The sequence below is a fragment of the Apteryx mantelli genome, chromosome 3 (genome assembly GCF_036417845.1).
Source record: "Apteryx mantelli isolate bAptMan1 chromosome 3, bAptMan1.hap1, whole genome shotgun sequence".
NCBI lineage: Eukaryota > Metazoa > Chordata > Aves > Apterygiformes > Apterygidae > Apteryx > Apteryx mantelli.
The window spans coordinates 36,839,184-36,865,818 of record NC_089980.1 but is presented as its reverse complement, the minus strand read 5'-3'; the positions used below and the strand labels follow the sequence as shown (position 1 = coordinate 36,865,818).

Below are 26,635 nucleotides of genomic sequence, written 5' to 3'. Positions count from 1 at the left end.
CTGATCACGTTTTGAGGTTCATTCCCATTTCATTCTCGAACATCCACAGCCCTTGGGAATTAGGGATGCTAGATGGTATACCTCTGCCCATTCTCACTGGTAACCATTTATGGACCTGTTGTCCATAACATTTTTAACCTCTTTTTTAACCTGCTGATATTGTCAGTTCTTACAGCACTAAATCCCAGAGGCTCTCTACCCACTGAGTAAGGTAGTATCTTATCTATTTTAATCTGATCCATTAACTTCATTGAATGCCCCTGAGTTGTAATACTTGGGTATTTGATGAATAACAGCTCTACATGACCCTTACCCATTATATAATTATGCACACAAATTCTTAAAATAATAAACTCTTTTCACTGGTGTCTTTGGAAAGCTAAATCAAACTTGATTCTACCAAACAGTAAGATTTTGCTCTCACATAGTTTTCCTGGCTTGCTTTACTACTGTAGCATGTTTCATCATCTCAGCAAATGCAAATATACAGGGACAAAACTTTGCTCTGTAACATATATATATTTTAACTTTCTCTAAAAGACGCAGTCACTTATATAATTAATATTCCAACATCCTAAGGAAACATCCTAAGGACATCCTAAGTAAAATGTTCCTCAAAAAGTTGCTTATAAAGTCTGATTGTTTATACTCTTTACAAAATTTACAGACACATGAATATAAGTATATATAATATGATATTATCTAGACAATGCTCAGTGTTATCCCAATATACTTTAAATCACACTATTGATCAGTTATATTGAGTGAAGCTTTACACAACATGTATTATCCACACTGCTACTGTGCAAATTGTCACATTTGAGGATATTATAGACAAGTACAATTTCATTGAAGTCAATTGATTTACAGTATGATCCCAAGGCACAGCACCAACAGCCTTATAGAAAACCCACAGGATTATCTATTATATACATAGATACCTTGCAAGCAGGTACCTAGAGGAAAGCAGACCTCTGGAGGACAGAGATTGTGGAGTAGTAGATTTTATTGAATTTCTAGATGTAAAAACTTTGTGGGATTTTTAACAAGCCACTCACCAATGTGATGTCTCGGGAAGCAGCAGCTGCACTCATGTGTAAACTAGGTTGCCTGACGGAACTACTGCAGTCCAGTGCTCGAGCAAATGTGCCAACCGCACTGCAATAGAGAAATAGTAGACAGTAAATGCATAAAAAGATTTAACCTCTTTTTTTTTTTTTTTAAACCAGACTCTTTGTTGTGTCTGCAAAAGTGTCCTTTTAAAATAAAAGTCACATATCATAATTCCAAGATTTCAGGACAATTTGATAAAGACAAACCACCAAGCACTGAAGTAAAAATTCTGATCCTCTCCCTAAGTAAAAATATTCTGCATAAAAAAACTACTGACTCGAAACAGCATGAAAACAAAAGACACCCACAGAATTCTAATGTACCAAATTTCAATTTATTATGAAGTCAAAGACCCTAATCAGTTTGGGTTTTGTAATTATAACTACTATTCTTAAAATTAAAAAGTCTAAACACTGTTTAACAAATTAAAATACAATTTAAAAAGGGGGACTACCATGTTCCTCAACTGACTTTATTAGTGGAATTACAGGTAAATAACAGGAAATTATTAACATTTGATTCACCTCAGTAATGCCTGTCTACTGCTTCCACTAGTAAGGCAACGAAAGCATACTGACCTTAGTATTACTACCTCCAAAACTGTATTTTTGTCCCAAGTTTTAAGTAGTAATAAACTAAATGCCTCTCTCAACCTCCTCAATAAAAGCATTCAAACTTTATTGAAATGTACAAGTTTTTCTCTGAACCTTACCTTTTTGTTGTATTTTTGTTGATGGATTGTACATGGCATTTACGAGACTTCAAATATAACCACAGCAACAAAAGACAAGGCATAAGGATGGAGGATAAGTGCGATAGTAACTGTTCTAATTTGCAAACTTTGCTTGGAAGCACATCTATCAAATAACATGCATTGTGAAGGGAAAGATGAGTCAGCAAATTTTACTGAGCTCAGCAGATCATAGGACAAATCAGTAAAGATGCAACGAAACATGAGAAAGAGCACAAATTAATAAAACAAAAAAGCTGCTCCAGTACCCTGAGTTAGATAATGACTCTTGCGATGTATTGTATCAATATGATATTAGAAAAAATGTTTGTTGCAGTTATGACATGATGCAAGTCCCTCTAAATTCAAGGACATAATTACAACACCTAACATTTTTAATACCACTCGAAGCCTTTTGACTAAGGAGTGGCGCTTCACTCAGCAATTACATTCCACGCAAGGTATCAGTGCAGAATTATACCAATTAGGACTGTCACTAGCAGAGATAAACATGCTAAAAGTATCATGTCAATGCATACTATAGCCTCTATACTCAATGATAAAATAATGTACGGTGCATCAAGAGTTTTACTTGCTAAGATGTATTTTTGATCATGAAGAAACTGGTAACATTTAAATATTATTACAATTTAATCTTAAATCTCAAAACATTTAATAATGAAGGCATGTTTCACTACTTTCTGCCAAAAACTTTAAGACAGAGTTAAGATTAAACAGCAGTGATTCACACTCCAGATATTATCCATTTAAATTTCTGCAGGCTGCAGAATAAGTAAATTATATTCCACAACCTTTGCTCCTTCTTCACAGAGATGGCAAATATGCAACAAATATGTGACTTAAAGTTTGGCAGTACATAAAACAATATCTGTCCACAAACCAGTCCTAAGAATAAGGCTGTATTCTGAACACATTTCCTGATAGTCAGTCAACCCCTTTAAACATGTTGGCATTGATAAAGGTTGTAGCTAAACAGTCTTTCCTTTAATCCTTCTGTCACTACTGCTCAAACCAATAAAGCAGCATGCAGCATGACTGTATTTCCCTTCTGCTGCTACTTACTGGTTTATCTTCCTTTTGCATAATTAACACTATTTTTTTGACCATATTTCTAAAGCAAAATCAGAGTATGCTATGGAGTCTGCAAAGAATATGTCCTCACAAGCCACTCACTCTAACTCATCAAGCTGCCTTAAGACTTTCCAGGCAAACGTGAATTAGGTTGTCTAGTATGACAAGTCAAAATGAAGACATAATGTAAAGCTAGGTTTACTTTGAATAAGTGATAAAGAAGTAAGAACTGATGCACTAGTTGACATCACTACCAATGTTATACTGAGTAGGGAAGGACCACAACTGCCACTGGAACGCTGCGTGGGAATGGGGGGCATGTGAGTGCAAAACGGTAAAAACCACCACAAAATGTAGGCAGTTTGTCATTTTAAAGGGGGGGGAGGGTCTGAGGCTCTATCTTGAAAGCAGTGTAACTTCCAATTCAACTTTCCCTGGAAACTTTTGAAGGAAACTGAATTTTTCAGACAACCCAAGCAAGCACAGGAATCTTGGAGCATTTGGCTTAAAAAACTTAACACAGTGATAGTAGGTGCCCTGTATAATCTAGCTGTATGATCCAAATTTAAATACTAATTTTAGGAAGTATTAAAAATACTTTAATATTTATATTTTTCTTTAAAAATACAGATAGGAGGTACACATCAATATAAAGCTCAAGCATTTCATTTGTGATTTTTGCTTGCATGACTTTTTCCAATAATACAGACCAAGAAAGATTTTTAAAATTTTAGAAGTAAAAAGCAATGCCCATCTCCAGAACATACACTATTGTCTTCATCTGTCTGCTAGCAAAATAAAGTTATAAGACTTTCTAGGCTACTCATGCAATGCAGACTGAACAGTCGGACACTAACTACTCATTTTTTCTTTTAGATGGACTCTCTTTTATACCAATTGCTGGTATCAACAGAGATCATTCTTGGTACAGATTCTATAAGCAAGCAGGCTTTAAGAACTAGACAAAATGATCCAGTGTTACCTTAATTAGGTAATTGTAATCTTAATTATCTTAAACACTTGAACCAAGAAAGTTCTCTCAAGGCCTTATTGCAGCTGACAAATGTAAAACAAATCAAAATAATCTGGGGCCAGAATCTAAGACTATGAAATAAATCCACAAATTCTGCAAAACTCAGCAATACCTACATGGAAAAAGAAACAAAAACAACCCCCAAAACCTGACAGTGAACTTTCTAGGGATGAAGTAGTCCACTTTTTGACCACTGATCCAGAAGTACAGCTTCAAAGATTTAGCCTGCCAAAGCACTCCTAACACAGCCATGTTCCAAAAACGGAACTTATGGGCACCATTCAACTGATAAATTATTATTTTATTATTAAAATTTGTACCACTTCCAAACAGTTTCACAAGCTTCAGGAAACAAACTAGGGACTATTAAGTTAACAAAACAAACAAACAAACAAAAAAAAGCATGTGTCAAATACTCCATTTATCATTATTTTATTGTGCCTCAGAGCCCTGGATTCAGACAAAACTTCAGATATTCTGTAGCACTGAAAATACATTGCCCCAAACTTCTGTTAACTCAAATCTGTGACATTTAAAATATATGAGATGGATACAGATGTATTTAGAAACATACAGTGGAATATTGTCCAGTATAATAGGCAGTGGTATTGCCTTAGCTCAGGGTTTACATAGTGTTTTGTAAGCATGGGTGAATGTGAGAAAAGGGGGTGCCAGAGGTTAGCAATTCTGGCTAGTTGGAGGCAGGTTCAGTATTTTATTACTGAAGGGAAGTAGGCAAAGAGTACAGGGGCATGATGAAAGCAGTGAAGAATAAATTTCATAGCAGTATCTTAAATAGAACTGAAAAGACAGTCAGAGAAATGAAGTACTCAAGAAAAAAGATAATGAGAGACTGGATGGAAGCTGTGGCTGTGGCCATACTGGATAAGGAATTTTAAAGGTATTATATAGGAAGAGCTGGCAGGATTTAAACACAGCCTGTGTAAAGACTTATCCATGCATGTGAGAACACTGTGGTGTGAGGATTTGCAGGGATGTCCAAGATGAACAAAGAGCACAAGTTATAAACTCATATATGACAGGCAAATTTGGCAATGTTGTACCCTGTCAACTAGCACTTTTCCTATTATTAAAACGGTTCCTTCTTTTCTGCTTCTCTGTGCACAAAGCAGCAATGAACAACTGCACTTTTAAGGAAAAAATGAAAACTGACCATATAAAAAGTAACACTGTGCACAAATAGCTCCTACAAGAAGTACAGTCATTTCTGAAATATTTCTACAACTAGAGTTGGTGAAAATTTTGAGGAAATAATTTCCTGACAGTGTCCATTTAAAGAAAAAATATTAAAGCTATTACTAGGGGTTCCTGGTCCTGCAAAACCTCAGTTCTCCATATGTTCAAGATGAGCTACAACCACACTTTCAAGGCAAATAGAAAAATTGGACTCCTAAGAGAAAAAAAAAAATCATGAAGAGAAGAAAAAAAGGTAAATAACCAAACAAGTGAAAACCTTTCAGAAAGATATCAGGCAAGTCCCACCAAAAACTGCACTGATATCTCTGCTGTTCAGCATGCACAGGGAAATAAAATCTAAAACAAATTAAAATGAATCACAAAGAGTTGTACTATACTACTGCATGACACAATGGCAAGGGAAATTCAATGTTACTAAGCGAACATTGAGAAAATGCACTCAACTCAACACAGAGAGTGATGATAATAAATTACTTATGCTCATTCTGTAAGAAAAAGCAGGATTCCCTATGGACTGTATAGTGAAAACCTGAGCTCAGTACTCAGTGAATCATAGGAAAAAAAAAAATATATATATATATATTTTTATTCTTATTTTTAGAGATTATTGGAAAAGGAATGGAAAACAAAATAGCAGAACATTTTTGAGTTACTGTATAAATCTACAGTGCATCCACACCTTAAATACTTAGTATGGTTCTGGTCTCCATCTCAAAATTCATTATTACTACAAGAAAACATACAGAGGACAATACCAAAGGATGATCAGGAGCACAGAACAGCTCCCAGATGAAGATACATTAAAGATATTGATTCTTCAGCTGGGTAAGGATGATGATTCCACACGGATTTACTAAGGGCAAATCAATCCTGACCAAGCCAATAGCCTTTTGCAATGAAATGACTTGCTCAGTGAATACAAGGAGAGCAGTGGATGTTGTTCATCTTGACCTTAGCAAGGCTTTTGACACTGTCTTCTGTAACATCTTTACAGACAAACTGATGAAGTACAGGCTAGATAAATGGACAGTGAGGTGGCCTGAAAACTGGCTGAACTGAAATACTCAAAAGGTTGTGACCAGTATCACAAAGTCCAACTGGATGCCAGTCACTAGTGGTGTCCCCCAAGCATCAATACTGGGGCCAATCCTGCTTAACATCTTCATTAATGACCTGGATGATGGGAGAGAGTGCACTCTCAGCAAGTTTGCTGATGATGCAAAACTGGGAGGAGTGGTTGATACACCAGAGGGCTGTGCTGCCATCCAGAGGGATCGCAAGAGGCTGGAGAGATGGGCAGAGAGGAACCTCATGAAGTTCAATAAAGGGAAGTGCAGAGTCCTGCACCTGGGAAGCAATAACCCCAGGCACCAGTACAGGTTGGGAGCAGACTGGCTGGAGAACATCTTTGCCAAAAAGTCCTGAGGGTTCTGGTGGACAAGTTGAACACAAGCCAGCAATGAGCCCTTGCGTCAAGGAATGCCAAGAGCGCCCTGGGCTGCGTTAGGAAGAATGATGCCAGCAGGTCAAGGGAGGTGATCCTTCTCCTCTACTCAGCCCTTGTGACACCACACCTGGAGCGCTGAGTCCAGTTCTGGACTCCCCAGTACAAGAGAGACAGGGACTTACTGGCAGCAAAGGGTCACTAAGAGGAATAACAGACTGAAGCATCCCTCATACAAAGAGAGGCTGAGAGAATTGGGACTATTCATCTTGGAGAAGAGAAGGCTCAGGGGGATCTTTTCAATGCCAATCTGATGGGAAAGAGTAAAGAAGATGGGTCCAGATTCTCTCAGTGGTACCCAGTGGAAGGACAAGATGCAATGGGCACAAATTGAATACAGGAAATTACACTTAAGCTAAAGAAAATTACCTTTTTTCTCTGAGGGTGGTCAAACACCAGAATAAGTTCCCCAGAGATGTTGTGGATCTCCACCCTTGCAGATATTCAAAAACCAACTGAACATGGCCCTGAGAAGCTTGTTCTAATTGACCCTGCTTTGAGCAAGGGGTTGGACCAGATGATTTCCAGAGATGTCTTCCAACCTTAACCATTCTGTGATTCTCTCCTTCTATGAAACAGGGAAGCTATTATAATAATATAAATGGGACTGAGAAGACAAAGAGGAAGTTAATTGTTCATCCTTTCTCATAAGATTAGGATTAGTGGGTAGGCAACAAAATTATCAAGTAACAAAAGAAAGATACATTTTTAAAGATCCAATTTTCATCAACAATGAGTTCTGAAAAGGATTATTATTTACCAGGAAAAACCTGGAACCACTGTAACTGTACAACAGGATAAAAATAGTTACTAGTCTCACAGGTAGCAATAGCACTCCAGCATCAAATCAGATCCAGAAAGTTCTGGATCCAGGCTAGTAAAGCTCTTATCCTTCTTCTACCTTGCATTCTCAGCAGTTCAGGCGACACAAAGGTCCTTTTTAATTTGAGTGTATCTATCTTCAAATTGTCCACTTACATATATTGTTTCTCTCTTTCAGAGATACGAGATGAACAGTAGGTATACTCTTGACAAATTTGTTTAAAACAAACCACTTCTGGGTGCATACGCTTCTGGGCATACAAGAATCTGCAAATTCACAACAATTTTCCTCTAATGAAGTAGACCTATGCCTCACATCTCAGAGTTAAAGTTTCTGAGCAAAATAATTTGAGTTAGGTGGATCATTGGTGGTTTTCTATATATAGGAAAGCTTTTTTGTTTTTCTTATTACATCAGTGTTTCCCTTCATTATGAGTTGGAACTGTTCTTAAAAAGATGACCTCTTAGACTGCCATCAACAACAGCATCTTAAAGTCAATATCTGATCTTTCCTTAAGAGAGCCTCATGCTATTTAGTTCTTGAAAAGAAGAAAAATATACTTTTAAAAATGGAGATACATGCCACTAGCAGAATATTAAAGTTGAAAAATGTCCGAGATTTTTACTACTGGATAATGTAAAACATGACATGAGGAACATACTGATAGTAAAATGATGCTGTTCCAGAAGACACAATTTCCTTGCATTTCTAAGCCACTGCCTGTTCAGTGCTATGCTTCATTATACCCACTTCAGAAATTTAGAGCACATGACATGATGAACATGAAAAGTGACCTGCCCCTGTTCTTTCTCTGAAAGACTCTCAAAGTTAGGGTGGGAGAGGAAACATTCTATGTAATACCCCTATGCATTACAATTAACCTTCACTTGCATTGCTAGATGAATAAAAATGGAACATATGTGAAATCTTTATTATTCAACAGAAAAATAATCTGATACACATAAGTAGTTCACAAGATATTACCTAAACCATCATCTTGGCTGTAATCCCTTCCAAAATTTCATAGTCATAGAGGGGGAGATTTAAAAAAAACAAAAACAAAAAAACCCCACAATACCAGTCCAGGAAAGCAGAAAATGCTGCAGCAGAACTTTTTTTTTTTTTTTTTTTTTTAGGAGGCAATAGATCAAAATTCACAAAAAAAGGTGCAAAACAAAATTCAGCTCCAAGTCTGAATTAGTTCTTTTCAGATGAACATGGTCAAGAAGAAGTATAACCACCCAAAATACACAAAGGAATAAATGTGCTTTGGCCAGGCATGACAGACAGAAACACAGTATTTTTTATAATACTAGCAAACTGCCTGTGAACATTTTTTTTTTCAATTTCCAGTCCATTTGCCTATCATTAAATAATAGTTTACCTTGCTAACAAAAACCTAGTTTTGTAAGTGCTGCAATGCTGCTGGCCTCAAGATTTTTCACCATCTTTATCACATAATTTTATGTTGCCACTCTGCCACTAAGTTTAATTCTCCCTTTAATGAACTCTAATTCCTGTCACTTCTCACCACCTGAAGAGAATTCAGAAGCACACTAACATTGAAGGTTTCTAACTAGTTAATATTTATTTACTTATTTTCATTAATAAGCTTTGGCTGTCTTGTGTACTTCCACTGATTACACTGAATTATTTTGTAAGAACAGAGTTACAGACTATTACTGTTTAAGTGCATTTAAAAATATTTTTACTTATTGTGCTCTATTGATGAGCGGATTCTTTTCCTGAATGCAATAAAAGAAACATTACTTGTTGAAGCAGCACTCTGTTCCCTTCCTCACAGTAAGATAAATTCATTTTAGAAATACATTCCCACTTACCAGAAGCACTTATAACCAAATCAATAGTTGCTAACAGAAAATGAATATAAACACTGCCTTAAAGAAAATGGAAAAGTGGAAACAATACAGGAAGGATCAAGCTGTAACTGAAAACGAATAGCACATAGTTATCCATTCTTCTATGATTTTACATCAAAAAATAAGCAAGCATTCAAATGAAGGGAGATATGTTATGTTAACCAGAGGTAAGCAATGAGATTTTCATGTCATAGAAGTCAAAGAACAAAATTTTGAAGTAGAGATACACATGCAATGCTTAAAGGCTATTTTAATTCATCTTCAAAACTCTGTTTTAGTTAGAAATAAGCCAAGACCACAAATGTCTGGCAAAGAGATTGGTTTAGAAATCTTCTGAAAGAAATATGTTGATAATCTAGTTAGAGAAAGCCAAATATAAGAATTAAGTGAATTTTGTTGACTTAACAGCTTTACTGCAACATAAAGTATATAAATAGTTCCAGGTTGTACCAAAAACTTAGCCTGTAATGAATTTTAGACCAAACTAACAGGTAGAAAGAAAATGAAGAAATGGGTCAGGTCTATGGCTCTCAGCTTCTAGCCAGACTGGACCCACATCTCCCACTACATTTGAGTCTAGTCAGGACTCTTTTGGACCATTTGACAAATAAAGGACAGGATTACGAATTTATATGCACAATAGGAAATCTTATATTCCTGAGTGCTATGCAACATGGAACAGATTGAGTAAGAGAAAGTCAGATCTCAGAAGGTAATAAAGTATTCCTTGTATATTAGGAATGATAAAGACATGACTGTGGAGCAGACAGAGTGAATCTATATTAGTGTTTTAGTTCAGATAAGGAAGGGAGTTTCAAAGCAAACATCCCCAGCAACATTATTTACCGCACTCTGGCCAACGTCATGAAGCTGTCTTGGAACATACGGACTGGATTTCTGCTAAAGCAAACTAAGAAGCCGTGCTTCACATACTAGTAGCTCAGTCCACAGGACCAGACTAGCTAGTCCAAAAACAAAATCCCTCAGAACATGCATAGTGTGGATAGGTGCTCAGACCCAAACATTTCTTTCTGCAAATCCATTTTTACTGGGCCATACTATTTGCTAACATCAACAGACCTATAATATTGACAACTGTTCTTGCATCTTCTCAGAGTCCTATTCCTCTTTGAAGCTAGTAGACACAGAACTGTTGCCAATAGATACAATAAAAATTGGTCAAGGAAGTTGTATCACGTTTGAAATAAGTGGAAGATGCTGACATCAGAATTCTCATTGCCAGAGCAGAAGCGGTGGTGCATCATCCAACAAAACACTTGGAAATGTAGTCTGACGCCTCAAGCTCCTCCTAAGAGGTGCCTTTGCTACTTCAGGCAAGAGCCCCTCTCCAAATCATGCTTCATTAGCAGCAGTAAGGCACTCTCAATATCTGTTGGGACTATAAAAGGCTGCAAAGTCCACAGAATGGAGTAACTACTTAGGGGAACTCCAGGTTGAGAATCTTTCCCCTCAAGTCCTTGTACACTTTGCAAGTCTCTGTAGATTTTTCTGGAACTGCTACCTCTGATTTCTGGACAGGATATGCATATTCTTATATCTTTAGGATCAGCTGGTTGTTGCATGTAAGTGTTTAATGACAGGTCTACAGATTTACCATGCAGGTAAACCTAGAAAAAGCGCCTTTTCTTCCTGATACAGTAAGTAAGTCTTGTAAGACTGAGAAAGCTACATGGCCAACACCAAGTACAAATGTTCTTGCAAATGGACAATACAAAATAGAACAAGACAGTAACTAAACACCTTCTAAAGAACAAAGACACGAAGAGTGCTTGTGAGATTGAAGAAGCTGAAGTCTATAAGCAACTTCCTTCAACCAAAGCAGACTGAAAAAAACGTAGAAGAAATACTTTATGCCCTTGATGCAGCATATACAAGGTTTGTGTGAGAAAGCTTGTTCAAGCTGAAATACAGGTGTCATGCGCACACTTAACCAGAATCACATAGAGGAAAACATTTAGAAAAAAGTTCTTATTGCCCAAGTTTCAAATTTGCAGGTATAAAAATCAAACATAACTTCCAGAAACCAGAGAAATACCCTTCCCATGGGAAAACCAGCAGGCACAGCAAATGCCCAGTTAACTTTAGTCAGGACATGGCAGAAAGACCTTCTGACCTTTTAAGCAGTGTTTACCAGGTCATGAAGCAGCACTGCTGTTATTCAAGCGGCTTTTAATGGTCCACCACATAGTAAAGCACACAACATACTTAATCCAAAGCTGCCACAATGATCTAAGGTGAACTGTTTCTCCAGGAATTTATGAGATTTTGTCACAGAACCACTTGATGCAACAAAGATCTGATCTTGCAACCTGTAAGCCCAAGTATAGAGGAGTTTGGAAAGAGCTCTTGTCAGTTAGAAAGCAGCATACAAAGATGGGTGGAGGTTTGGGGAAGAGTATTAAGAAAGTAGCATCTGAGTAACATCTGATGACAGATGGCCATTAGTGACTGGTCTACCACAAGATCTTGGATAGCTACAGTTAGTAAGTGATGGCCAAGACACATTCCTGTCATATCAAAAACCTTATTTACAGAAATTTATCAACTTCTAGAAGAATGCAGTTATGGTTAGGGCCTGTGCAGCATTGCACGGGGTTTCTTAGATAAGGGGGAAAAAGAAAAAGCTTGTTTTTCTCTAGAGACTTCAGCCATTTATCCCTGTCACTTCCCAGTACACTGCTGGCTGGTATACTCATTTGGGAACATTTTCAGCTTCTTAGTGCACTTCTTCAGCTCCCCAGAGTAGTTGCAAAGTGGGAAGAGAAGATATGTGAAGGTAGCGAATGAGCTCTTCAGAAAATACTTGGCATCAGCTTTGCAACTCTTCACCTTCACACAGATCTTCTGCAGGCATGCTATATGGTCAACCCATACATCTCCAGGTTTTACATTGCTGGTGATAGAACAGTTCTGTTTGCTTGGTTCCTTAGATCTCAGGCTTACATCTCTGCAGCACCACTAAAAGGTCTGCTCTATGGAGCATCTACCACACATCATGATCTTTTGAATGGATACATGCTCAAGCTTCTCTCCTGCTTGCCTGGAAACTTAATAGGGATAGGCATTTTCTACTGCTGTACAGAAAGGATACACCACTATTAAGTGGGGAAGAGATAAACCTGGGTAGATCAGCATCTAAACTGTCAAACAATAAATCAGCAACCCATTGCACCATACGCATAAGCTGGAAAACATAAAGCACAGTTTCTCTCTCTTTCTTTTTCTTTCCTGTAATGCTTTGTTCAGAAGGGAGACACGAATAAAAAACAAAACCTGGATACAACACAAAAGGATTATTCACCTGACAAGATTTGAGACTACGCTCTGCATCCAGGTGAAAGAAAGGAGATTGAATGATTCAGGATAACATCCCTGCATTAGCTGTGATTAACAGTTCTCTGCCATCTTTTATCTTTAAGGTAGAACAGCAATGTATTTGTAAGTATGAATTACAGGACAGAGGGAAACATGCTGTATCTTATAAAGGGAGATTTGTCCTTCAGTAAAAAGATGATAGTAATCTGAAAGAGTATTTTTGAAAGTAGAGACATTATTTTTAAAAGACTTTGATGTTCTCCATCTGCATAATCATATGTTAACTTATAAAACTGAACTGGACAGATTTTTTCACTAATGAAATCCATCACTTGAAACCTTTATGTCAACTTTCATCCAAAATAATTGCACTGCATATTACAGTCAACTTATATGCAAATCTGACAAACTCTAAAATCATTAATTTGTTTACATCTTCTTTAATTACATTCTTAAGTTTATATTGCACTCTGAAATTTCAGGTACGATAGTACAAGTCTGAAATACGAGCAAAGAAATACTATTTCAATTACTCGGAGGGGAAAGTGGAATGATGTCTAGATTTGAAGTATTGAATTCTGCTGTAAGCTGAAATGCAGGCAGTCTGGTATTATTCCAGAAATCTCTCTTCCTCTTTTTTGTATTGCTAGCTTCCATAAATATGCAGAAGATTATGGTCTGATTTTCTCTCTTAGCTAACTGTGGGAAATGGCACAAAATGGAAAACAAGTTGAGTAACACGATATAGGGGAATAAATAGTCAGTAGAAAAAGGAAAAGGAAATTTTTTTATTAGAGGATTTTAATCTTACCGTGCTACAACTAAAAACTGGTCAATCTGACGGTCAGTAAGGGGGCTATCTGGATCCCATACTTTTACTTCCAGCTTTGCCTGTTCTCTGTCATCTAATTCTCCTGTCAAAAGGTAGACGGGACAAAACACTTATTACTCACAATGTTTTTCTCTGTGTACTTCTTACACTGTGTTTAAATGAGACATTGTACATTTATTTATATAGATATATATACACAAACAAACACGAGTACTTAATACAGCAGTTATCCATTTAAATTCCATACTGCAGCATCAGTTAAATAAGTATCTTCCCTTAAAATTAGCATTTTAGTTTGTTTTAAGGAAGTACTCTTAGGAGGCATAGTATCAGAGAACTTTAATCAAATGTGATTATAAACTTGAAGCTACAAGCCTAAATCACCAGTGGGTTTTTTAAATTGCTTCTCAACTACATCAAAGTTACTATTTCACTTAAGCCATATTAAAATTAGTTTTACACTTAACCAGCTTTAGCAATTAAATGCTATTCAATTTGTATTTTGAATAGGCCCCAAAACAGAAATCATTATGAAACAATGCTATCTGCTACATTTAATTATTAAGCTAGTTCTTTTTCAACACTTGCTCTCAGCAACTATATTATTTATATTGTTAAAACTAACCATTCTATTAAAATCACTATAGACGTTAACTAGTTATTACCTATTATAAAGCAATTTATAAGGCAACAGCACAAGAAAGTTACTATATACTACATAATCAATTCCAAACTGAATTTGTCTAAGCAGAGCCATTTGGGTACATGCACCTGGATGAAACAGTGGTGTTTTCAGAAATTTAATTTGCCCTCCTATTCATTATTAAAGAGTATGGCATTTGTACTGCTTGGAAGAACAGTGAAGTGTAAAGATACGACAATGATGACACTCATATGAAAGCCTAAATATTGCCTTGACTTCCTCACTGGTAATTTCCATTCACAGTGAGAAAACACATAACAGAGGCAAGGTAGTAATTAGCTAGGTAACCCACATTCTACTAGTATAAGATGATTTATCTATGGGATGTGGCAAACAGATTCGGGACCACAACAAATGACAAGAGCAAAGTTACAGAATCGTTCTCTTTTTTTCAGTATTTTAGAAAATGAGCACGTTCTTCCTCCAGTGAATGTGTGACAAACGCAAGTGTTTAGCTGGCCCTCAGTACTTATCCCGACTTTTATGAGCTATTGCAAGAATAAAAACCTGTTCCCAAATACAGCCATTCCATTTGCTTTGAAAAGCTAAGCTGCGTGGGTATTTCTCTGGGTATACAAAAAATCACTTTGGTTTACATATTATTTCTTATGGCTTAATGACAAGAGCCAGTCTACACACGCATCGTAGCATCAAGACATGAAGTAACCTGTACATTTAAGAGACTAGAAGCAGATTGCAAACAAATTACTGGCTCTTCTGAAATCTGATTATATATGGCAAGCTTCTCTAGCACACTCATTCTGGAAGAAAATGAAAATATAGTATATATTTATCCCCAAAACACAAGTTATAATTGTAGCATGCTGTCTGGCTAATGTTTCAGGAAAAAAAAATAAAAATAAATAAAAAAATCACAAGCACATTCTCAGAAAAAAGCAAGGCAAATGACTTTCTTCTGATACACAGGCAGTAAGATTGGCCTGCCTAATGTAATTTTATGCTTCTTTTTAAGCTAATTCACATCCAACACTAGAGACAAACTGTTAATTTCTAGCACACTTCAGTAGGATTTTATGTCTATAAACTTATCCAATGGACTACACACTTGTCAATAAATTCATGTTTTCCATCTGTGACAGACTCACTGTGGGTGATGTTCTACATTTTATAAATAACCTAAGAGTACTTTGTTTCAATCTGTTAATAAGTAGTTTTTAAACATCTTTTATGTTACTTTACTGTTTCAGGACATCATATCTTGGAGATCACAACTGCAGAAGCATGGCAAAGCAATGCTCATACAGGGCAAGTCTCTCACAGAGAGGAAAATATCACAGAAACATAGCTCAGGTATTCAGCCAAGAATATGTCGCTCTCCTGAATAAAGCTTGCAATAAGATGAAAAAAATTGCAATACTACACCTCTTTTTCAATTAGATGTAGTTAAACATTCATTACTATGAAACATCTTTTTATCTGTTAATAAAGGTAATTATCTGAAAAATTGCCAAACTATATTTTGTAATGGCAGTAGACATGTATAGCAATACAAACAATGAAGTATCTATGCTAAAACAACCCAAAGACATATAATCCAGTATTTGCAATATTAAGTATTACTACAACAATTGTAGACAGAGAGGTTTCCGAGGATACACTGTCTTTGCCAAACCGCACTTAAAAAAGAGCTTCATTCCTGATTTTCTGCTTAGATGATTGGATATTGTCACATAATTAAACAGGGAGAAAAGGAACCTAAACAGATCAAATCATGGAGGCAGCCAAGTGTTGAAGTAAAGGTCTTTTAAAAGCTGATTTCAGGAATAAAAATATGATTCACTTCCTCTACATGTGCGAGTAAATCAGCGTAGGAAGATCATGTAAGATATAAAAGAAAACTACACAGGCCTTTCAAAATAATAATAATTAAAAAAATAACAATTTTCCTTAAACTGTCCTCAGTTAGTCATATCTGCCCTGTATTATAGGATTCTTTTTATTTGGCAGGCCCCTTCAAAGCTAAAACACATTTTCCCTGTTAACACTTTCTATCTACCTTTTACATTTTTGAATTTGACACTTATAAAATACTCAAAGCAAACAGGTACTCCTCAACAAAGTTGCCATAATATTCATCCCTCATACTGCACACAGTTGGAGAGTTTAGGACACAAATGGAATGCGGGAGTTTCACTGTAAACATTTTCAATGTTGCATCTGAGAAGGTTCTCAACTTTTTTCGCACAAGTGTAAGAAAGTGTTGCCAACAGCAACATATCAAACATCTCCCTTGGCTTCTGAGAAGTACTTGGCTATCTTTTTGAATGGCTGGTATGACATACCAGTGTATCCAATTTATTTCAAGCACTGCTTATAACTTTATTATAGCCAGTCTAATCTTGAAGATTAATTTTACTGGAAAACATTAGTAGATGGCCAGAAATACATCTTGTTCTCCTCATCAGTCATTTTGTGCCTTAATGCTCATGTTTCTCTTTTTGTTAAATGCAAAACATAAGGTTTTCTTAAAAAACAAACCCCCTTAAGTTCTGCATTTCAACTGGTCATTTTAAACAAAGAAGATGCACGTCCTCTCCACAAAACAATTCCAAGAAAAATTTCACATAAGTAGAACAAACGCAACTTAAGCTAAGTTAAGATGAAGCTTAAGATGAGGTAAAGGAATTTAAAGATCTAGCTAGTCAATATCAATCTTTTAGACTTCATTTGCTGCAGATAAATACCCCCAAGGTAACTAGCACATTAGATCCAGCATGATTCTATGTCCTTCTTATGACATGTCCAACTGAAAAAATAACTTGCAATACAATCCATTAACATTTTCCTAGAATGCTTTAGAGATATATCACAATGCTGCAATATTTATCCTTTTAAGAAAAAAAAAATCTGAATGGTTAATAAACCAAAAATATAAAATCTATAAAATTAATTTTTTTTTAATTATTTTTCAGGAAAATCAATGCCAATTGCTTTTTTTTTTTTTTTTTTTTTTTTAAGACAGACTGTTGATGAGGTATCTGACTGAAAAATAGCCAGAAGGGCAATTTTTAGTGATTCTACTTGTCTACTTTGTATTTTAGTTTGCACTATTTTTCAAATCCCCCTTCCCCCCCTCCCCCCCAAAAAAATTCATTTTGCAGTCACCTCAATCTAAACATAAACTGAGCACCTGCAGTGCTCAGCTTTGAGTGAATCCACCTTTCACGACATGCAAAAGAGAGGTACCAGCTGCAGGTTCCTTTATCATACGGAACGTAAAATCTGTGACTGCGATTTTTTTGGACACAGTGAGAAGGCAGACGTAACTATGGACTACAGTCAGACACCAGGCCAATAGTTTGTGCCACAGAATTCCTCTTACTGTGGCCTGGGGAAATTCATTCAGGGCTTGATACAATCTTTTGTTACCAACCAGAAGCTTTGACTCAGGCCGTAACTACCCAGACTCAGCTAGACACTTAAGCATATACCTAACTTTAAACATGGAAGCCTTTGAAGATGGTTATATTCTTAATATTTGGCACATATCTAAAAATTGATCTCAGTGGTATCTTAGTCTTTTTGCTTCAGTTTTGTACCTGTAAAATGGGAACAATATTTCTTAGCTACATTGCAAGAATATGGAAGAGAAACATTTATCAATTCTTATCCTCCCTTAGTCCAGCTCAGTGCGCACCACAATGAAATTTCTATTATTAAAATACAGGATCAGATTTATCAATTAATTTAACAGATTTCTGTCAAAACAGTTGGACAGTATACTAGCCATAGGTAATCCTAAATGTCTTTTTCGAACATAGCTTCATGTGCTATATAATATTGCAAAAACAGGCAATTAATCACTAAAATGAGATATCAATTCATAAACCATCTTCACATACTAGTATTTAGACTGTCTGCAAACTTTTTCTCTATCCTACAGAAAAAAAAAATACACAGTATCACATTTTATTTTGTCTTATTGTCTAGCTTTAAACAAAGTTCCAGACATTAAGCTTGTCTGTCTAAAGTAAAATCTGAACTTTCTCCTCAAATGAGCAATTCACTAGTTACCCTCTAAAACACTCAGCATACTTCTACTGTAAAAAAAATGAATTATACATTCATACACAGAGGTTAATTATTACAAAATATCACACAGCTTTTTGCAAACAACTGACTGGGTAGGGGGTGGGGGCTAAAAAGCTTAACTGAAAAAGCAGGTTACAAACTAAGTTATTTCCACTGGGAAGAGGAGTCTTACATGAGGAATAGGAAGAAAAACATCTTCCAGATGGATATACTTTATCTGCTGACACTTAATGAGTTGAATTCTGCATAAACTGAATTTGTGGTAAACAGCTGGCTGACCGCTGATCTTAACCAATGGAAATTAGAACTTTTCTCACTATAAATGCTCTGCAGACATAGAATTTTTATTATCTGATTGACTTTTTTTTTTTAAAATGATTATGATTCTCACCAGTACTAATAATCAAAAATTATCCAGGAAAATATCCAAAACTTACACTTAACTCTGCAAAAAATAAAACCAAATTATGTGCAAATAACTCCTCTGATTAAAGTAACATGAGAAAGCTTAGATTATTTAAAAAATGTAGGAGAAAAGGAAAATGATCTGTCTACCTTTCAATTGCAGAGCAAATCCTCTGCCCTTATTTTGTCTGACAGAAGTATATCCAAGAGTTCAATTAATCATTCAGTTCAGTTAAGGAGTTGTATATTTACATAAGTCTTACAGTAAAACTCAATATATGAATATAACACATTTATAAAGACTACAAGCAAAAGATAAAGATTGTATAAAAACTACATGCATAGAGACTATAAGTGAAAGATATCAGGTGATACAAGCCCACCATTTTTCTACAGTAGGCTACTTAAACAGCTGCTGAACATTTTCCAAGCCAATAAAGCATGTCTAGTCCAATCACATCCTACTCTCTACGGTTCCAGGCCAGCCATTTCCCCCTTGAAAACCCTTCAGATTAGACTGCCTCCAACTCCAAAGACCTCAGAACTCTATTAATGCTCAGTCTTGCACAAATCAACTAGATATGATCATCCCAATAAAAAGAAAAAGACTTTACAAAGCCCTCAGAGAGTTTTAATTCATCATGTTCTAAATTCCTAGAAATAAACAGAAAGAATGACAGCTGGGTTCAGAACCATGCAAAAATGGCCAACTTCTCCATAATGCTGCATCAAGAAGGACACACTATATGCGAATGTGCAGTGCTGAAAGAAAGGAACGAACCATCTTGCCTCTTTCTCAAAACCCTGCAGAACTGTCTGCAAAAGGGAATTTCCATAGATCTAAGAAAATGGAGGTATCATGCCTTAGAGACAGACCATTCCTGACTTGATGATCCTTACAATAAAGCTACACCGAAGTAGAAACTCCAACATTACAGAATTGAAATAAGTCAGTCCTCTCATTTTTTTTTGTTTTTTTGTTTTTTTTTTAAACAACACTTCTAAAAGTTATGACCTAGATACATGTACATGTAAAACTACAAGGTCACCTTCAAGAAGTATTCAAGTAATGAAAAGGTACCTGAACTTCCCCTTTATTTTGGAACTGGTTTCTTATCCTCCTGTGATTTCTGAATAACCCTAAATGGCATGACTTGCACCAAGATTCCCCTCTACCCCCATTTTAGCTGTTATTTTTGATAATTATATTTAACATTGTGTAGTGGTATAGCACTAGTGGTACTTAATAAAACTCTCAAATTTTTGTTACAATTAAAATGTACTTTTTAATTTAAATTAATACTTATTTAAATAGTTCAATCCCGTAAGGAAATAACAGTTTGTATTTCTTAATAAATTATTTTGTCTAAATCAAACTTCAATTCTCTATTCATTTCTGTTTTCCTCAGTTATGCCATTTCTGATTACCATGCACTCCAATCTGAATGCAAAAAGACTTTAACAGTTTTTCCAAATCCCTGACGTAAGAACACATGAGGTAATATGGTTTCCAGGGAATCACAATGCAAAAAGATACTGTATATAAATATTAACAGTACTGTACTGTATATAAATATTAACAATATTTAAAACACTTGTTTTGGAAAGCGTGATACCACAACACACAAACATTTCATTTTTCAAAAAAACCCACTAAGTTAAAATGAAAACTCTGGTCCTGCAATTTTTTTTTTTTTTTTTTTTTACATATGTAAAACCCCTTTGACTATAGTATTCTAAAGATAAATAGGACTACTCTTCTGCATAAAGTTAAACAAATGTAAAATTCACAGGAGAATTTTTGCCTTAAGATGAAATGCATTTTGAATTATTCAAGTGTAAAAATGCATTTCATCCACATCTGACATTTGTTTTCCATCTTCTACAGAGTAACTTGAAAGAAAATCCATCTTTTAAAAACCGTTACTGTAAAACAGGAAAGGAAAAAAAAAAAGCTGAAGTTACAATGAGTCCACCTAGGCAAAGTTACTGAGGTAGAAAAATACAGCAAAGTCGATGAAGCCCTAAGATGTTGCTGTTTGAAAGCCACTTTGTGAGTGCTCACTGCAGTACATTACTTTGGACAATAAGAGCACACAGTGTTAACGTACAACAAATAAGCGTATCCTTCGTAAGGCTGACCTTCAGACAGAACTCATTTGGGATGTGAACAATCCTCAGACAAGGCTGTATAGCTATTATTGAGATCTTTACAATCATGACGATGCACTACCTTCCACACCAAGAACACAGCAAAGACTGTCAGTCTTGCATTGCAACCAAAAGGCAAAAGAGAAGATAGCTACTTTAACCATTTCCTTCAAGTTATTGAAAAACAGGAGGTCCATAACAAAAGCAAGAACAGAATGAATAGCTGCTTAAGGAGACTTATGCATTGATAAAGACAGCAGGAAATCATGGCTCCTGATATGAAGGCTACAACTCCAGCTGACTTCTCTTCAAGTATAGAGCAAACCTTGAGAATGGTAGACCTGTTTTACAGTTCAGGTCACTGGGAAAAGAGGGGACAAAGGAGAGAAAAACACTACCTCAATAATCCCCCCTCAACAGAACAACCAGAACAACTCCCTTCAAACTGTTAAACAGTTTTTATAAGTTGTAATTGCTAAACAGCACAATTTCTAACTCCTCCAATTTATCACTTTACTGTCAACTTTGAAGTTGTGAATGGTCTGAGAACATTCCAGTTCAGAAATGTCTATTACTATGCTTGCAGATATAAGAACGAAAAGAACCAAGTCAATCCACAGAAATGCTTGATTAAACACACGCATACATTTTTTTTTTTTTTTACCTCACAGAATTGTATCAAAATGCAAAAAATATTTTGAAATGACTATGAGTAACCTAAAAGAGAGGCTGGAAACCAGAATGTATCTATAATCAAGTGATAATGTTGTTTTGCTTTACATTATTTAAAAGACTTCAAAACACACTATGTTTTATAATGCAGTTTCCCAATATTTAATAGAGCTTCCATAGCATATATAGCCGCAACCCTAAACTACAGATTTCCCTTGTATCTGCAATGTCAGGCAAAAGTAAATTAAGTCTTCACTGAAAACGGACACAAACAGGCCATTAACCTTTGCTTTGTGAGTTTAATGTATAGTAAAACTGATAAAAGTCTATATACACACATTTAACTGCTCAGCAGCTAAATCACGAACTCGACTCCCTAGAAGAGGGACCGACCGCCATACCTGCTGTAAAAGTATTATAATCCTACTAAAATTTAACATGGTCAACATTGTAAAGAGTATTTTACTATTTATGCCAATCATGTATTTGACAGTTAATTACAAAAAGTTTACTTCACTTACTTTAATGACAAGAAAAAAAATGTTCAGATCAGACCAAGATAAGTTTGCTAATCCTTAAGGAACAGCTCCTTCTTTAGAAGATCTTACAGAAAATGTTTTGATGTTAACTCGATGTCAAAAATGTAACTAACAAAACTCCACTTGAGAACAGAATTTACTTGAGCAAACATAAGTAGAAATTATTAGTTATTATCTCCTGCTTGCATCAAACAGTGGTCCTCAAAGATCTCTCTCTGCTTCTAGCTGCCCTATTCCAACTGACGTTTTGAAATTGTCACTTATTTTGCTGAAAATTTCCTTTATTTTTCCAGAACTTTGAAGCTTCACTGTCTTTCACACTGAAAATGGTGGAGCAGATTTTTACAAGATTCCTGGGCATCTTACTGAAGCAAATGTAAGTTAGGCATAAACACTTTCTTTTATAGCTGCTCCTGAAGGTGGTTTTGGTATCAGAATTTGAGCTTTGCTTTCCACCATCCAGATCCCACTCATGTCTTTTTGAATAGATGGGACATCTGGTTTTAGACAACACACTAGGGATTCCCAAACCATTGTACATAGAATACGAGAAGCACACAAGCTAGTTCCTCCACCCCATCCAAAAAAGTATTTTACAGTCCACTGCTTTTTCCACAAGAAACTTCTCCCATACTAACACATTGTTCATCAAAGAGCCTAAAGCTGCCACTGCTGTCCCTCTGTGTGTGCACAAGTAAAATAACTCTTTCTTTGATGACTGTACCCAAGTAACTAATCACAGACACCCTGGACTTAAACTACATTCACTAATTTATTCTGGAAATCACAATTTGGTTTTCACAAAGGGAGCATTAACTATTTCAGAACTACATACCCTCAAAATCATCAACCCTGATGATTTCTTCAAGCCAGTTAAAGATGCAAGGCTAGACATTTACTCTTTGTGAAATACTGAACTAAGAAAAGAGCAAATATTTTGTTGACCAGTTTACCACTGAATTTTATTTTCTACGAACTACCTATTGTATTAATATGCCCAATTCTCATATTCTGAGAATGTCATGAAACTGATGACTTAGCACAAATTATGGCCCATAATTTGTGCTAAACATGGATAGGACAATAAGATGCAATATTTGAATGATTTAAGTTCATCCTGTTATTTCTTATAACAACACATCTGTCTTCAGATTCTTCTAACAATTGTATGGCTCTCCAATTTTTAATACTTAAATATTTTTATACTTAATATTTTAAAATCATTTCATATGACCTGGTTCAAAAGGCCTGATTCTTTTCATCTCGCAACAGAATAAAATTACTGCAACTACATTAAAACTAATATAGATAATCTAGTGTATATGTGTTTGACAAGAGAATCAGGTCTGCACTCTAAACAACTCTTGCAGTTGTCTGACTAGTTTGAGTAATTTTCAAATTTAGCAGTGGTCCTTAGAATAAATAGAAGTATTAAGGAACATGAAAAATAGAACAGATTCCTCCACCGGCAATCACAGATCACTGGGTTCTATTATTCTAAAACAGATTTTTTACTTATTTAATGAAACTAGATTTTAATTTATATGGGAAGCATTCAGAGATCACAAAAAACAATCCCTTGAGCAGTAAGCATCTTGAACTTTTATAGTGTTAAAAACCCCAACAGTATGTAGATGAATTTTGTATCTGCCTCTTTATTTGTAGCAATTTTTAAACTTAAACTCACGGAATTTCAATAGGCTGAAACATTAACAGGCTTGAAATCTGAATTTGACAGTTTCCAGCTGATCTTTCTGATCTATTAAAACAATGTGCTCTTACATCTGAGTTGGAGTAAGAAGCAGAAAACAGAAGAGACATTAGTAAATGCCTCCAAAGCAATTATTTTGTTCTCTTTGAAAGCACAGACATGCTCTAAAGGTCTTGGATATGAGCTCTCTGAACATCATCTAAAATTTACAGCTTAAATTCTCCTAACTGCTACCCTTCTTCCTATTAAGTGCTCAGCTATTTGAACTCCATTAGTTCTAAAATATCTTGCCTTCAAGAAATGGAACTGACTGCACAAGTGCTACTTCTAGGCTCTCTCTGGATAGTTTCAGATGTGCAAGAGGGACTCTGGGTTTTACACGGATACTTTGAATGTAGTTTGCCCTTTTATTTATTAAGAAGAAAGCAAGCTTCAAACAGAATGTCAGTCCTACAGGCTACTTCTCTGTCCATTTCGAGATTGTAATTCTTCTTCATCTCCACACCTTTAGGGGTGGTCCTCATCTCCCTGTTTCTTCTTCCCTGCCAACTCCAAACCCTTTCTACTGGTTAAAATGGTCAGATAGCATCTGTGTCAGATTCCTGCTCCAGAAAGAATCCCCCAGCACAGGCACCACAGCAGAGTCCTTTTAAATCCTGATACAAGAAATAAGTAGTGCTGGGCTAGAAACAGGACTGCAGTAGGTAGGGGATCCCCATCTTTGTAAAAATTGCACATGCTGCAGCAGTCCACAGACATTCCCATAACAGTAACTAATTCAGATCATCCCTCAAGGCTAACTAAACCAGGGATTTGCAAACAGAGTTTACCACTGCTGGTGATAGTATTCAAACAATTAGGACTAGCATTACTTAGTACCAGCAACCAGTTCTCTATCAAATCACACATAAGTTCCAGGTGTGCCTCTAAAGCCCATCTTTCCTCACCATACCTCTCACTCAGCCTCTTGAAGCTTGCCTCCTACCACATGCTTCTGCAAGGAGACTAAGATCTCATTTCCACCTACTGGCAACCAATCCTTATCCTTCATGCAGTCACCACCATATCCCCTCTCTAACATGCCCGTGTTGCTCAGCGATCTCTAGCTCCATGCGACTTGTCCCCCTCACCTCTGCACTGAGCAGGAAGTGAAGAACCCAGCACTGGGCCTTCTTTCAGCAGGCACTAGGAGCAGGTCAGGGGGAGGTGACAGAAGCTGCAGCTTTACACAGGAACATTTTACCGCTAATTAATTGCCTCTCAGGCAATTACCACTGTTCAGATAAGTGTATTCACACTGATAGATAGGAACAGGTGCCACTATATAACCCTCATGATAATACAGGTTAGGAATCTGTGTTCCCAAAGAGACCCTCCAAAACACCTGTACAACTTAAAACAGGTAGAGAAAGCAAGAAGCTTAATTCCCTCTCCAGTATATTCTTTTTATTTCTAACCAGTGGTTTTGTGCTAGAGCTCAGAATTTTACCCTATGCTTTCACAAGAGATTTAAAAAAAAAAATTGTTTAAGGCTGATAGTTGCTATGCTAACTGAAACATATTGTGCTTACATTATACTTTCTATAATACTATAATATATTTATAGTCTAATTATACTAAACACTTTTTTGGTATTAATGCTGCTATCTTATCCTTAGTTTGCACTTGCTAATCTCTGAATGTTCTAATTTTTCATTTTTAGATTGAGATTTGCTAAAAGCTCAAGACTCTGTCTCAAGGCTTTATAGAAAAGTCAGCTGGGATCAAATATGTTAAAAAAGGCAATGATCACATGCAAACAGTCAGCCCCCTTCCCTCCACTGATGATGTTGGGTAGCGGGTAAGTATCAAGCTCCTCTTGCAAGCTGCCTTAGCGAAATGTGCTTATAATATGGCTGTAGGCAAGCACAGAAAACGTGCCCTGAGCTCATCTTCAGAGAGTCAGTGTTTTGATTAAATGCCTGTCCACCCTTGTGAATCATCTTTTTCTGTTCTTTGGAGGTCAGAGGCTACAGGAACAATTAGATAACAATCAGCCAAAACTACAATCTAGTCAGCAGGCTATTAAGCTAGAGCACTGTGGTAGGACCACAGAACAATTCAGGTTGGAACGGACCACTGGTCTCCAGTCCAAACTCCTCCTGAAAGCAGGCTCTGCTGTCAGGTTGGACCAGGGCCTTCATGAGATCGAGCCTTGAAATCTCCAAGGACAATCCCTTTGGGCACCTGTGGCACTGCCTCGGGGAAAAGGCATATATCCAGGCTTATATTGTTATATCCAGAATAAAACTCTCCTGTTTCAGTTTATGCCTGTTGCCTCTTGTCCTCCCACCACGTACTGCTGTGCATAGCTTAGCTCCGTCTTCTCTGTATGCTCCCCACAGGCACTGGGAGGCTGCTGTTCGGACTCCCCTCCCATGAACTCGCACCAATTTCTTGTACTGGGGAGCCTAAAACTGGATGCAGCACCTAGATGTAGTCTAACAAGTGCTGAGTAAAGGAGAACACTCACTTTCCTCCATCTGCTGGCTATGCTCCTGGTGACACAGCCCAGGACGCTGCTGGCCTCCTTTGCCACCAGGGCACACTGCTGGCTGGCATGTCCAGCTTGCTGTCTGCCAGCACCCCAGGGCCTTTTCCCCAGGGCTGCTCCCCAGAGCTCAGTCCTCAGGCTGCATCAGCGCAGGGGGCTCTTCCCTCCCAGATGCGGGGCTTCGCCTTTGTCCTTGCTGCATTTCCTGTCAGCCCCTTCCTCCAGCCTGCCTGTGTCTGTCTGAACAGCAACGCTACCACATAACAGGATGATTTTTTGCTTGGAACTAACTAAGTACAAACTGTTA

At 36.6% G+C, this 26,635-nt stretch overlaps 1 protein-coding gene across 1 annotated transcript in view; it reads right to left on the bottom strand.

Moving 5' to 3' along the window:
• MTA3 (metastasis associated 1 family member 3) overlaps positions 1–26,635 on the bottom strand; it is a 144,698-nt gene that overhangs the window by 73,647 nt on the left and 44,416 nt on the right. The window contains exons 7-8 of the mRNA XM_067293134.1: positions 13,541–13,643; positions 1,059–1,158 (exon numbers count right to left, since the gene is read on the bottom strand). Coding sequence (XP_067149235.1) covers positions 1,059–1,158; positions 13,541–13,643 — 203 coding nt within the window. The remainder of the gene's footprint in view (positions 1–1,058; positions 1,159–13,540; positions 13,644–26,635) is intronic.